The following is a 14,936-nucleotide window of genomic DNA, read 5'->3' as shown; positions in this document are numbered from 1 at the left end:
CCATTCATTCAATCCATGTAAATTCATTGGGTCATAGAACATGGATTGAGTTTTAGAGAAATCCTACAAGGAGATAAATTTTATACAAGATATGCTTTGTGTGGAAAATTTAAAATAAGATGCCTGAACACAGTTTCTGTTATAGGTGATGGAAAAAATTGGAAATGAGTAGTGGTGCTGATTGAACATGATAAACATAGTGAATAGCACTGGCTTGTACACGTGAAAAATGTTGACACGACACATGTTGCTAAATATGTACATACAGGAGAAAATTAAAATTAAGGAAAAAAGACAGGACATACTTTAAAATGCATGTGGCTATGCAAGCAACCTTTGCTCAACTTTGTGTTAAAAATTTCATTACCAGATTTTAAATGGTTTCCTGAAAAATGAACTATTAGCAACAGTTTTGACCTCAAAAGCTTACTTTCTGTATAATAAATCTTCAAGAAAGAATGACATTTTGGGCCCAAAGTTCAATGGAATGTTTAGGGCTACTTACTTCACTTGCAATGTCCCTGGAAGCTTTCGCTGTCCGGATGGGAATGGCATCTAGTCGCATATCATAGCCTTTCTTCCTGGCTTCTTCTAGGCCAAGTTTATATAGTTTCTAAAGGAGACACAAATAATCCTAAATGTGGTTTATAAAGTACATTGAAAGGGAAATACTTCATATGCCACAAATATAATGCTTACCTCACTATAGTTTATCTTGTTTTGTTTAGCCAGCATAACTTCAGGGGTGTCTGGCATGATGTGAATAGTGGTTTTATCTTTATCCCAAGCTTCTGTGTAAAGGTGCTAAAACAAACAAATATGTTACTAGTTCAGGCTAGTAGTGAAGAGACACATTAAAATAATTTGATGCCTAATGATAACAAAGAGATTCTGTTCTGTGAAGTATGACATCTTCAGGTCTAGATGTCTCAAGTCGCTAGGGTATACAATACTTAATTTATAAACTTCAATATCAAGCACTACATTTTGGATGTGATATCTTAATGATAGAAAGATACTTTAATTTTACTATAAGCAAAATAATAAAAGAACTCAAGGAAAGAAAGGACGTACGTGGTTCATGGTAATAGCATTGTTTTTTGCCAAAACCATTGGCATGGAATCCATGAGGCTGGAAAACGTGAATTTATTTGGGTGTTGACGGTAAACATGGTCACTCAAAATCTGGGTGGCTCTTTTGTTCTTCTCATCCTCAAGAGAACCACTAGGCTGCCAACCAATGCCTTTTAGCCACTGAAGATCAGCCTTGTACAAATTCTGAAATTTCAAGTGACACACCACTTAACATAAGCAAAACCACATGTCCCTGAAAAATTATTGTATATACTTAACGCTAGAGTTTATTAGAGTTTGAAAACCTTGACATCTTGTGAACTTTATATATATATGTATATATATATATATAAAACAAATGTTTGAAAATCCCTCAAACAGAAATACATAGAGAAAGACTCTCCACATAAAAGAAGCTTTCTCTAGAGCAATGGGGGCATTGCTGACTCTTTCTTTGCCCCCAAAGAAAATTGGTGTCTCCAGATGAATGGGTGAGTAGATAGGGCTTGGTCATTAATAATATTCAACTCCTCTGACTTTGAAAGCATTTGATATTTAGAGAAGCAAATATGATGATTTGTTGGCTAAGGGGAAATTTTGGACTCACATCACTCTGGAGGTCATAGGCCTGCCGAGCGTGGATGACATCATTCTGGTCAGGCAGGCAGGTCCACTGATGCGGGATGTTTTTGTAGTCGATGTCGCTAACAAGAATCTGGCACTTCTTGGCCAGCACCACGCCCAGCATGTCCACTGGGCTGGAGTATTTGGTCTTCCACTTCTCAAAGTCCTTCTTGTACTCCCGGTCACTCTGGATCTTGGCCACATGCATGGACCACATCATCTTGGGGTCATCATGTACAGCCCGGGCCCCAATGTGGTGGCCTAGCTGCTTGCGATAGCCTTCTTTGTACTTGTACTAAAGTAAAAACACTGGTCTCATTTGTGGTAAATTACAAAGCCCATTAATTCTAAGGATTTTACTAAGAGCCTAGAGAGCCACTGACTTCTATTTTTTAATAGAAAGGATTAAAGGCTAAATTCAGCTACAAATTCCATACATAATAAATGCACCCTTGATCTTATTCTCACCCCACCCTACATCTCTGGGGTCACTTCACTGTTTTAATTTGTTACTCCTTGGAAGATTTTGTTCAATTTAAAATGAAATTAAGACTGCTTTGAAGTTATAAATGGTCATCAAATCAAAACAAGCAGGGGATCAAGCCTTACATCACTGACAATTTCCCGGGAAGCTTTTGCCGCTTTGATTGGTATTGCGTCCAGGGGAAGATCATAACCCTTTTTCTTCAGTTCCTCATAACCCATTCGGTAGAGTTTCTGTTAAGAGGTAAAAAAAGTTCACTTTGGTGGGGGGATAAAAAGAAGTTCGCCAGAAGCAACTGCAGCACAATGGCTGCAATGTGCTAACTATTTGAAGAGTGCAAGAGGGTGGTGTCTGCATTCTCGTGTACTCAAACGTCATGGGAAATTATGCCCATTGATTGCTAACGATCCTGTTTTAAACGTGAAAGGTCTTCGATTGACTACCTCAACTGAATTCAATGTTTGCTCTTCCCAAACTGATGCCACAGTGGTTGCCAGTCTGGAAGTCATTGGTTCAATTCCACCAGCTGCTCCAGAGGAGAAAGATGCCGGAGTCCAAGATGGAAAGCCTTGGAAAGCCTAGGGGGCAATTCTACTCTGTCCCGTGAATCAGAATAGACGTGACAGCAGGAGGTTCATTCTCAAACTCTGGAGAATGCGGTAGAACATAAATGAAACGGAATCCACAGAGGCACTGTTTTTCAATTAACCTTGAGTGGCTTGTTAGAAAACAAAAGCAAATGTCTTTCCGTCTAACTCTGTTATAAGGAAAAATTATGCGGAATGGGCTGCTGCCTTCATGTAGCTAATGCACTTTGATCTAGAGCCTTGGCACCATACAAAGTAAGGTCCACTTCTGTAGCCCTTCATGATTTTGAAGTTTCCAATTTAAAGTTAAAATGGAAGGAAAGTTTCAATCTCAAATTTAAATGCTCACATGAAATAACTTGCTTCATCAGTTTGTTACAACATGAAATAATCAAGATTATTATTTAAAATGTGTGTTGTTGTTTTTAAATCCTGATATCATATTGCTTTAAATCCTATGGGCCCTGATCTTGTGTTTGTAGTTTAAACTTTTGTGATATTACTCAGATAGTTAGTTAATATAAAAGTCATTCTAGTAGAGTTGGAAGTCTGTCTTTAAATGATTTAATTTCCAAAAGTATATCTTAATAAGTTTATGGTATAATTGTAATCAAAATGAAATTCTTCTACAAGAGAATTACATCTTCATTCCCTCAAAATATCATTGCGTGTCTACTATGTGTTGGACACTTTGCTAGGTGAGTCCTATAGAGTCGATGCAAAGCATCTGTGCCTCCAAGGATCTCTGCTGTTCCTAAGGTAACGTGGTACGAATCTCACATTACAATGTTAGGTGTGATAATAGATGATTACATCACCACCAACTCTGCCTGAGATAGGGAGTGCCAGTGTTTCAGTGCCTAAAAGGCACTAAATGAGAATTCTAAGTCCACTGTAGTTTATTAAGCTGGCCCAGCAATCCCAAAGAACTTCCAAATAACTTTACTGTCCTAGAAGCAATTGCAATGAGCTTTCTGAAAATACATGCTGAATGTAGAAACTTACATCACTTGTATTGATTAAATTTGCTTTAGCCAAAATAATGTCAGGTGTATCAGGCATGATGTGGATTTGAGTCTTGTCCTTGTCCCAAGCTTCTCTATATAGTCTCTAAAATGAAAAAGAAGAGGTTTCAATGGTATTGCTGGATTAGTGAATGACACAGTAATTTCAGACAGGATTAATAAACACATTGAACTAAAAGACCTTCATAATCTATAAGAGAAGCAGATAATATACGCAGAAAACAGGGACAGTATTCCTTTATTTACCTGGGACATACTTGCCTTTCAAAACATAAAATGTCTTTTTAAAGTGACAGGTAATCCTGCCAACAACAACAAACAAATCAATCCAGGGGAGAGGATACAAAATGGAAAACCAAGTAGAGAAACACTATCTAGACTCTACAATAAAGACTCAAGAAACCAAATAAAACAGACAGGGATGACAACCTTGGGGCCCAGAGCTCCTGGGGAAAAGATAAAGAAGTAGATGAAAGATTAATAAAAGGAAGAGAATGAGGGTAGAAGGAGGGAGGGTTGGAAAGGGGGAATTGATTACAAGGATCTACATGTGTTTCTCTACTTGGTGTATGTGTGGATTGTGATAAGAGTTGCATAAGCCCCTAATAAAACAATTTAAAATTTTTTTAAAAAAGGAAGAGACTGAAAAAATATATAAACTAACAAAACCAGTAAGAAAGGAGGCATATGTAGTGGTAAACTGTCAACCAGCATAGCGGGCCATTTTAAAGTATTGCAAGCAGAGGTCTGATTGGAGCAGGATTCTTGGGGGGAGGGGTTACACATCTGTCAAACATTGCGTTAGGTTTCCCCTTTCTCTCCCACCCTCCCCCTCCCCTCATGGTATTGTTACTCTCATTATTGTTCCTCAGGGGTTATCTGTCCTAGATTCTGTGTGTCGAGAGATCTTATCTGTACCAGTGTACATGCTCGGGTCTAGCCAGATTTGTAAGATAGAACTGGGGTGATGATAGTGGGTGGGGTGGGGTGGGAAGAAGCATTAAAGAACTAGAGGAATATTATGTGTTTCATTGGTGCTATCCTGTGGCCTGGCTGGGTCTTCCCTTCCTTGTGACCCTTCTTGGAGGGGATGTCCACTTGTCTACAGATGGGTTTTGGGTCTCCACTGCAACCCCCATCATTTGCATCGAAATAGTTGTTTTGGGTGTTCTGATGCCTGATACCTGATCCTGTCAACACCTCGTGATCACACAGGCTGATGTGCTTCTTCCATGTGGGCTTTGTTGCTTCCCTGCTAGATGGCTGCTTGTTATACCTCAAGCCTTAAGACCCCAGATGATATATCTTGTAATAGCCAGGCACCATCACCTTTCTTCACCACATTAGATTACACACCCATTTTGTCTTCAGTGATCATATTGGGAAAGTAAGAATCACAGAATATTAGAACAAAGTGTTCTTGCATTGAGGGAGAACTTGAGTACAGCTCCAATGTCTGCTGCCTTAATACGTAACATATAAACATATGTACATAGACCTATGTCCCTAACATTATATTTATTCCCTTTTGAAAAATCACTCGACTGTACTGAAAGTTCTACCAGACCAATAAGGCAAGAAAGAAAATTAAAGGGCATCAAAATTGGCAGAGAAGAAATAAAATTCTCTTCATTTGAAGATGTTATGATACTATATATAGGAAATTCCAGAAATGTAACAAGAAAGTACTGCATCTAAAGGGAGAATTTAGAAAAGTCCAAGGTATAAGGTCAACATATAAAAAATCAGTTGGATTCCTCTACACTAGCAAAAAGAGCTCTAAAAATGAAATCATAAAAACACCAATAACAATAAGCACACAAAAGATGAAGTATTTGGGTGTAAATCTAACCAGAGACACAAGATAACCTATTCTAAGAAAACTATAAAACATTACATAAATGGTAGAATGTCAATGCTCATGGATAGAAAGATTTAACGTTATTCAAACTTCAATATTATCCAGGGTAATTTACAGATATAATAGAATCACAATCCAGATTCAATCAACATTCCTTAAAGAGAGGGAAAATGAATCACCAACATCATCAAAAGCCCAAACCAATCAAATTCTCTCTGATCAAGTCAATTCAACTTTACTAAAAGGAAGGAGAAAAGACCCCAGATAAGCTAGATTGTACTAAAGAACAGAGTAGGAGGTCTCACACTCTCCAGTCTCAAAACTACACATTCACAGTCGTCCAAAAAGCGTACTATTGATCCAAAGATAGACATACAGACTAATGGAATAGAATTGGGTACTGAGAAGTAAATTCACCCATTTATGAACAACTGTTCTTTTACAGAGGACCAAAGCCCATTACATGAAGAAGGGTCTCTTTAAAAAATGATGCTGACAAACCAGGATACTCATTTGCAGAAATGTAAACCAGGATTCATATTTCTCACCACATATAAAAGCTAACTCAAGATAGACCAAAACCTTAATGTAAAGCTTCTAACTATAAAGATCATCAAAGACAGAAGAGCGGTAAATTTAGGGATCCTGATACATGGAAGCACCATCCACTATCAAACACGCTGGAGCCCTGGTGGTGTCGTGGTTACACCGTCGGAGAGAAACCAGGAAACGTGAACCTCCTAAAAATTAAATAGTTGTACACATCAAAAGACTTCACCAAAAGAGTCAAAAGAGAACTTTCAGACAGGGAAATAGTTTATGGTAATTACATACTAGAGCTATCTTTAAAAAAATATATAATACCATCAACACTTCAACAAGTAAACAAACAATTCAATTTTAAAATGGGCAGAAGACATGAATAGACACTTCACCAAAGAAGATATTCAGGCAGCAAAAAAGCATATGCAAAATGCTTGAGATCAGTAGCCAGTAAAGCAATGACAGCAAAGTTCAAAATAAAACAAAAACCGAAAGATGCTGGTGAGGGGGTAGAAAGATTAAAATCCTCATACCCTACAGTTGGGCCTGTAAAATGGTGCAACTATTGTGGACATCAGCATGGCTTTTCCTTAAAAAGTTGAAAACAGAAATATGATTAAGCAATGTGACCACTAGGTGGATAACCTAGAGAAAGAAGTAAGAGCCATGGCACAGACAGACGTGTGCACACCCACGTTTTTCACAGCATTATTCACAACAGCAAAACGACGGAAACAGCCCGTGTCCCTAAATGAATGAAGGGACAGACTAGGACACATACACAGGGAACACTGTGCAACTTGAAGGAATAGTGAGCAGTCTGGAAAACACCTCATAACACAATATCTACAGGATACTATGCTGAGTGAAATTAGTCATTCACAAAAGGACAAATATTGCATGAGACGATTAATGTAGAAAAGTCAACAAAAAGCTTACACTCAGAAAGAAACCTTCTTTGAAGCTTACGAGGGGAGGAAAGGGCAAGAGATGAGGCTTTCTACTTCCACAGAGTCGCAGTCTCAGAAACCCAGAGGGGCAGCTCTACCCTGCCCAGCAGGGTCACCATGAGTCGTATCCACCCGGTGGCAGTGAGTCAGCGCGCGTGAAAGGAGGAAAGGGAAAGGAGCATCAATCACTGGGTGGGGGGCAGACAGAGTCACTTGGGTGAAAGGAAAGAGTACACGATAAGGGAGAGATCAGCACAAATGATCAAGACAAAGAAAGACACTCATTGGAGCACAAGAATAAAGACAGTAACAGATTTCTTCAATAACAGTAATCTCAACCATCTACAAATAGACCCTCCAGGTGAGTAGAGGTGAAAAGGTCAATGAGTCTACACCAATGAATATAGGGAGGCTTGATAAAGAATAGTTTTATGAGGTTGCTTCAGAAAATACATGGGACATAAAATGAAAAGATTATGAAAACATTTTTCCAAGAACTTTTTGAAGTCTTCTTGTTTACATTTATATGCGTAGCAAATATGTCCATTAATATAATAGGGCATACTGTGGACAAAGTTACGAAGACTTCTCAGCCCTACCAAACACCTTAAGGGGCCAAGTCGTTGGGCCTGGGGACCTCAGGATCATAGTCATTGGGGACACCAAGGCAATTGGTATAACAGAGTCTACAAGACAATGTTCTCCATCCTACTTTAGTGAGTAGTAACTGGTGTCCTAAAAGCTTGATAGGGACCATCTGAGGTGCAACTACTAGTCTCTCCCCATCCGAAACAAAGAAGGATCAAGAAAACCAGAGATGTAAGGAAACTAATGAGAGATGTAAGGATTAATGAATGGACCGTGCAAACCCTAGCTTCCACGGCTCCGAGATCAAAAGAACTAGACAGTGTCTGACTCCCACTACGAGCTACTCTGAAAGAGATTACAACAACTGCTCCGAAAGGAACCACAGTAGGAGGTCCTGGATAGAGTGAGAGAAAATGTGGAACAAAACTCAAAATCATAAAAGAAAGGCAGGATTTCTGATCTAATAAACACTGGTGGAACACCCAAGACTATGGACCTTAGACACCCTTCAAGCCTGGAACTAAACACACCCCTGTGATGATAAACAGGCCTAAATGGTAAACAATGATACCAGAATGTACAAATCCCTTAGATCAATTATATGATATCATCATTTGCCCATGGGCAACTCTCAGAATGGAGGAAGGGATAAGAAAGAAGGAAACACAAGGAAGACATAGAAGGGCTTACAATCACTGTCACAAAATGAAATGTGCATGAATTGCTGAATGGAAACCAATTGGCTCTCTGGACTTTCACCAAAACCGCAATAAAAATAAGTAAATAAGCTCAGGTAATTAGTCTTTGCCACTCATTAGTAATAGTGGTTTTTTTGTCCTTTGATGGTAGAAGTCTTCCTCGGTGTTTGATTAGAAGATGCTTCTGCCTCAAATGAAGAAGCATTCAACGTATGCCTAAAATTCGGGGGTCTCATTCCCTATATTAACAGTCATAAGTCAGCATTGTCTGGTGGGGAGGAATTAACATTCCCCAAAAGATTTTGTTTGAGAGTATATCAAAATCTCTTTGACGTCCCAGGGCCACCGCAACAGAAGCAAAGCCACCCACCCCGACAAATATAATTGCTTTACCAAAACAGGAATGTGCACCTTCGATGGCAAACAAGGTATTTACATAACAGCGGAGAAACTTTCCCATAAAATAACTGTTTCATTAAAAGGACAAAGTGGAAATCTGACAGTGGTGAAACCAGGAAGTCACTGAAATCAAGTGCTCAGTTGATATTACAGATTGAACAGAGCCCTTCAAAAAGATGTATTGCTGGAAATACAGGGAATCCAGGGCAGATGATCCCTACAGGACCAGTGGTGTGAGTGGCTAAATCAAGTGCTTAATTGATATTACAGATTGAATAGAGCCCTTCAAAAAGATGTACTGCAAATCTTAACCTCCATGTTTGTGATGATAATTCCATTGGAAGTGGGTTGTTTTGTTATGTTAATGCAAGATCATTAGTGTGGGTGTGTTTTAAATTAATTTGTATTCTTGAGCTATTAACGAGATTAAACAAGTGTGTAAATGGAGACAGGGAAAGAGAGATGTCAACCACACGAAGGTTGTTCAGGAGCAGAAGCTCAAAAGAAACAAGGCCCTTCCTCCAGAGCCAACAGAGAGAGGAAGCATTCACCTCGAACCGGTGCTCTGGATTTGGACTTCTAGTTTCCTAAACTCTGGTGGCAGAGTTGGTTGTGTTGAGCTGCTAACCACAAGGTCAGTGGTTTGAACCCACCAGCCACTATGCTGGGAAAGATGAGGCTGTCTACTCTTGTAAAGGCTTAAAATCTTGTAAACCCAAAGGGGAAGCTCTACTCTGACTATTGAGTATCTACAGTTGAGAATAAACTTGATGGCAGTGAGTACGAAACTGAGGAAATAAATTTATGTTTGTGAAAGCCACTCACTTGGGGCATTTCTATTTATAGTCGAACTAGGTAACTAGGGCAGTTGAAATCATCAGCATTGGGATTAATCGATAACATGTACTTCTTGATCTGATGTATTGGGGGAGATACAGCATGAAATATTCCTACACCAAATACATAATTATAATTTAATCATGAGGAAATACTAGATAAACCCATTTTGAGCAACATTCTTTGGTCAGTACTTTTCTAAAATATCAAGGATTTGGAAGACAAAGAAACACCAAGGAGCCAGATCAGATTAAAGGAGACAGAAGAGCCATGATAAGTAATGCACTTGGATGATGTTAGATTGAATGCTGCACCAGGGAAGTTTTTTTTCCCTTTTGCTAATGTGAAAATTGAAAAAATTCTACAGACTGGATAATAGAATTGATCAATATTAATTTTCTGATTTTTGTAATTGCACTATAGTTATGGAAAATAATAGTCTTATAAATAATCAGGATTAGGAGTTAGCAAATATATCCTTGGTAATAGAAATGATACCATGTTATAATTTTACAAGGCCAACAATTTATTCATTGAAAATATCTGTTTTCAGAGGAGCTGACAATAAGGGCTCAAGTAGAAAGATAATGTTTTGAAAATGATGATGAGATGACCACATGTGTACAAGTTTGCTTGACAGAATTGATTTATGGATTGTTATATTATCTGTAAGAGCCCCCAATAAAATAATTTTAAATAAATAAATAAAAAGAGGAAAAGTTTAAAAAAGAAAATGCCTTTTTCAACAACAAAAATGGCCTTTCCCACTGGAATACAGTAAACAAATCAACTACATCTCTAGAAAGAGATGGTAAAGAAACTCAAAATTAATCAGAATAAGGCCAATGACCAACTGTGGAATACACCATCTACTGCTTATAGGCAAGTTCAAGTTGAAGTGAGAGAATACTAAACCAAGTCCATGAGAGCCGATATAGAACCTTGAGTTTATGCCCCTGAATTTAGAGACCTTTTCAAGAATAGATCTGACACATTGACCACTAATGACCAAAGACCAGACGAGTTGTGGGATAACATCAAGAACATCACACATTAAGAAAGCAAGAGGTCACTAAAACAAATGAAAAAAAAAACAACCCAAAAAACAATGTCAGAGAGATTCTGAGACTTATTCTTAAATGTATAATAGCTAAAATGAATGGAAGAAATAATGACGATAAAAGGCTCAAAAAAGATTTTAAAGATGGTTGATAAAGACAAAGTTAAGTAGTGAAAAACTAAGGGGAAGGGCACATACTTAACATTCCTCAAGCTGAAAAATTCTGAAATAAAAACTCAAGACTCTAGTTGTAACACTGAAAGAGTCTATGGAGAAAAAATTAAATAGTGCAGGAAGCATCAAAAGAAGTGGAAAGACTACAGTCACTGACCCAAATAATTGTACCAAATTGGTCAACGTCCAACCATTTCAAGGGATGACATATGATAAGAGAACTGGTGATCTTTTATATCTTTATAAACCATCTTTGAAATCTTTTTTTTTTCTTTGAAATCTTTTTGTTCAGCCTTTTATCTTCATTATTTATCCGAGAGGAATTACTGAGAGCCAAATGGAGGGTTAGAATGATAGTGGGATAGGAGGAAGGTGAAAGGAAATAGAGGAAAGAAGTAGGAGGTACAAGCTATTTATAGAGCTATAGCTATAGCTATAGGGATGTATACATGTAAATATATTAATTTATAATGAAAGGGATAGAAGCCAATGTACAATGACTTATATGTTAAGTATTAAGAAAGCAGATGGACTTTGGCCTCTACTCAAGGCCTCCCTTAACACAAGAACACTTTGTTCTAATAAGCTGGCACTCTTTAATACTCATCTTCCCGACAAGCTCTATCGCTGAAGACAAAATGGGTGCATAAGCAAATGTGGTGAAGACAGCTGATGGTGCCCAGCTAGCAAAAGATATAGTGTCTGGGGTCTTAAAGGCTTGAAGTTAAACAAGGAGCCATCTACCCGGGAAGCAAATAAGCCCACATGGAAGAAATATACCAGCCTGCGTGATCATGAAGGTTTGACAGGATCAGGTATCAAAAGATCCAAAACAAACAACTATGTTGATGTGAAAGAGGGGGATTGGAGCGGTGACCCAAAGCCCATCTGTAGACAACTGGCTATCCCTTCACAGAAGGGTTATAAGGAAGGGATGATTCAACCCGGGTGCAGTAGAGCACCGATTAAACACATATCATTTCTCTAGATCCTGAATGCTTTCTCCTTGCCACTACTGTGACTCAGTTCTACCTTACAAATCCAGCTAGACCAGAGTACACACATTGGTACAGATAAGAGCTCTCAACACATGGAATTCAGGACAGATCAAATCCTCAGGAACAGTAATGGGAGTAGCAATATCATGAGTGTAGGGGGATGGGGAGGGCAGAAGGGGGAGAAAGGGGAAACCCATCACAAGGTTGGATATATATATATATATATATATATATATATATATATATATACTACCTCCCCAGGGGGACTAATAACAGAAAAGTGGGTGGAGGGAGGCAACAGACAGTATAAGACATGAAATAACAATAATAATATATAATTGATCAATGATTCATGAGGGTGGCAGGGTCGGGGAGGGAGGGGGGAAATGAGGAACTGATACCAAAGGCTCAAGCAGAAAGAAATTATTTTGGAAATGTTGATAGCAACATATGTACAAGGTCGCTTAATACTATTGAATGATGGATTGTTATAAGATTTAGAAGACCCCCCTCAATAAAATGATTAATTAAAAAAATACTAGAAGCTCATTAAAAAAAAAAGAACTGATGATATTGAAGGAAGAAGCACAAGCTTCCCTGAAGGCACTGGCTGAAAAACAGGATTCAAGAATTGATGGAGTCCTAATTGTGATGTTTTAACAAAAAGGTATAATGCTGAAGCACTCATCTATGCCAAAAAATTTAGAAGACAGTATATGGCCAATCAAGTGGGAGAGATTCATATTTGTGTTCATTCCAAAGAAAGGTGATCCAACAGAATGCAGAGATTATTAAACAATATCATTAAGAGCACATGTAATTAAAATTTTGCTGAAAAGAATTTTGAAAAATGGTTGGACTAGCACATGGACAGGGAACGGCTAGAGATGCAAGCCTGACTCAGAAGAGGACATGGCATGACGGATATGACTACTGAAGCCAGAAGGGTCTTGGCTGAACATGCAAAGGTATCCGACCACGTGGATCATAACCAATTATAGATCACATCGAGAAGAATGGGAATTTCAGAACACTTAATTGTGCTCATGTGGAACCTGTTCTTAGCCAAAGACTTTTGTTTGAACAAAACAAGGGGACACTGACTGCATGGCTTAAAATTACAAAGGGTTTTTGTCGGGGTGCTGTCCTTAAACCACAATTAATTCAGTCTGTACGCTGAACAAGGAATTCAAGAAGCTGGGCTGCATGGAGAAGAATAAGACATCAGATTGAAGGAAATCCCATTAGCAACCTTCCACAGGCAGGTGGCACACCTTGCTTGTTGACAGCAAAAAGGACTTGCTGTCAACAGTGTTTACTGTTGAAAATCAAAGACTACAGAATTCAGTATGGATTACACCTCAACATAACAAAAACAAAAATCCTCAATAGCTACACCAATAAGCAGCATCATGATAAACAAAAGATTTAAGTTGTCAAGTATTTCATCCAACTTGGATCCACAATCAATACTTATGGAACTAGTAGTCCAGAAACCCAACGACATAATGATTTGGCCAAATCTGCTGCTGCTGCTGCTGCTGCTATAGCAGCAGCAAAAATACAAAAATGAAAACAAAACAAAGAAAACCTTTTTCAAGTTTTAAAAATCAAAGCTATCAGTTTGAGGACTAAGGTGCACCTGATTCAAGCTATGGTATTTTCAATCATTTAATTTGCATGTGGAAGCTGAACAATGAATACGAAAACCTAAGGATCATCCAAATCATTGATTTATGCTATTGGTGAGGAATATTCACTATACTGCAAAAAGAAGAAACAAATCGGTCTTGCCAGAAGTACATCCAGGCTACTCCTTAAGAAGCGAATATGGTGAGACTGCATTGAATGCACTTTGGACACGTTATCAGGAGAAACCAGTCCCTGGAAAAGACGACGAGGCTGGTAAAGTAGAAGGTGAACACAGAAGAAGACCTCCCAGATGGACTGCCTGCCACAGAGCTCCAATAACAGGGGCGCAACGACCAGTCCTAAAGATGGCACAGGGCTGGGAAGCGCTTCATAGGGTCACCGTGAGTGGAAACTGACATGGCTGCACACCACCCAGCAGGTAGCAGACGTAACCTATTTCTTTTACTTCCAGAGAATAACTCACGTCACTCCTATTTTTGGCATTTGACTTTGCCAAGACGATGTCCATGGCATCGGGAATGCTGGTGAACTTGTTTTTGTCTGGTGGCTGGCGGTATTTCTTATCACTGATGATCTCTGACGCCCGCTTATTTTTTTCTGCCTCCAATGAACCCAAAGGACTCCATCCTATGCCCTTCAGCCACTCAAGGTCAGCCTTGTACATATTCTGTGAGAAGAGAAAGTAAAGGACCCTTTACACAAGTGACTATGTGTTATAATCAGATGCATTTTAGGTTTTCAATAATTCTTCTGATTAGTTTCTAATTTATCTATTACACACTATTTGCCTGAGATATGAAAAACATGTATGTACCATTTGGTTTAACAGTAACTCACCTCACTCTGTAGTTCATAAACTTTTTTCGCTTGAATAACATCATTCTGGTCAGGTAGACACGTCCATTGATGCAGCCTGTTCCTGTAGTCGATGTCACTGACCAAGGCCTGACACTTCTTGGCCAGCACCACCCCCAGCATGTCCACTGGGCTGGAGTACTTGGTCTTCCACTTCTCAAAGTCCTTCTTGTACTCTCGGTCACTCTGCATTTTGGCCACATTCATGGACAATACCAGTTTCGGGTCATCTTGCACACTCCGGAATCCAATATGGTGACCAAGTTGCTTGCGGTAGCCTTGCTTGTATTTATGCTGAAATCAGAGGCAACACATTTCTATCACCAACATACATGAAAGTCAAATTAAGTCCAACTTGTTTCGTTTGCATGCATTTGTTTCTCAAGACTGAAATAAGAGAAGGGAAAGCTTTGCCCATTTAGTAAGACAGAAAGTCTTGTTAAACTGAAGGTTTCTAAGGAAACCTAGCCGAAAGGATCAGTTACCAGGCATCATCAGAACAAAAAATCATATCATTGTGAATGAG

General features: G+C 38.7%; 1 protein-coding gene across 1 annotated transcript in view; it reads right to left on the bottom strand.

The window, feature by feature from the left end:
• Positions 1-14,936, bottom strand: part of NEB (nebulin) — a 247,820-nt gene that overhangs the window by 150,430 nt on the left and 82,454 nt on the right. The window contains exons 51-58 of the mRNA XM_004703932.2: positions 14,393-14,704; positions 14,019-14,222; positions 3,775-3,879; positions 2,308-2,415; positions 1,682-1,993; positions 1,075-1,278; positions 700-804; positions 506-613 (exon numbers count right to left, since the gene is read on the bottom strand). Coding sequence (XP_004703989.1) covers positions 506-613; positions 700-804; positions 1,075-1,278; positions 1,682-1,993; positions 2,308-2,415; positions 3,775-3,879; positions 14,019-14,222; positions 14,393-14,704 — 1,458 coding nt within the window. The remainder of the gene's footprint in view (positions 1-505; positions 614-699; positions 805-1,074; positions 1,279-1,681; positions 1,994-2,307; positions 2,416-3,774; positions 3,880-14,018; positions 14,223-14,392; positions 14,705-14,936) is intronic.

Source organism: Echinops telfairi, unplaced genomic scaffold (assembly GCF_000313985.2).
Source record: "Echinops telfairi isolate 266 unplaced genomic scaffold, ASM31398v2 ScPeMD7_4;HRSCAF=17, whole genome shotgun sequence".
Taxonomy (NCBI): Eukaryota; Metazoa; Chordata; class Mammalia; order Afrosoricida; family Tenrecidae; genus Echinops; species Echinops telfairi.
The sequence above is the reverse complement of the archived record's forward strand: the minus strand, read 5'-3'. Positions and strand labels throughout refer to the sequence as shown.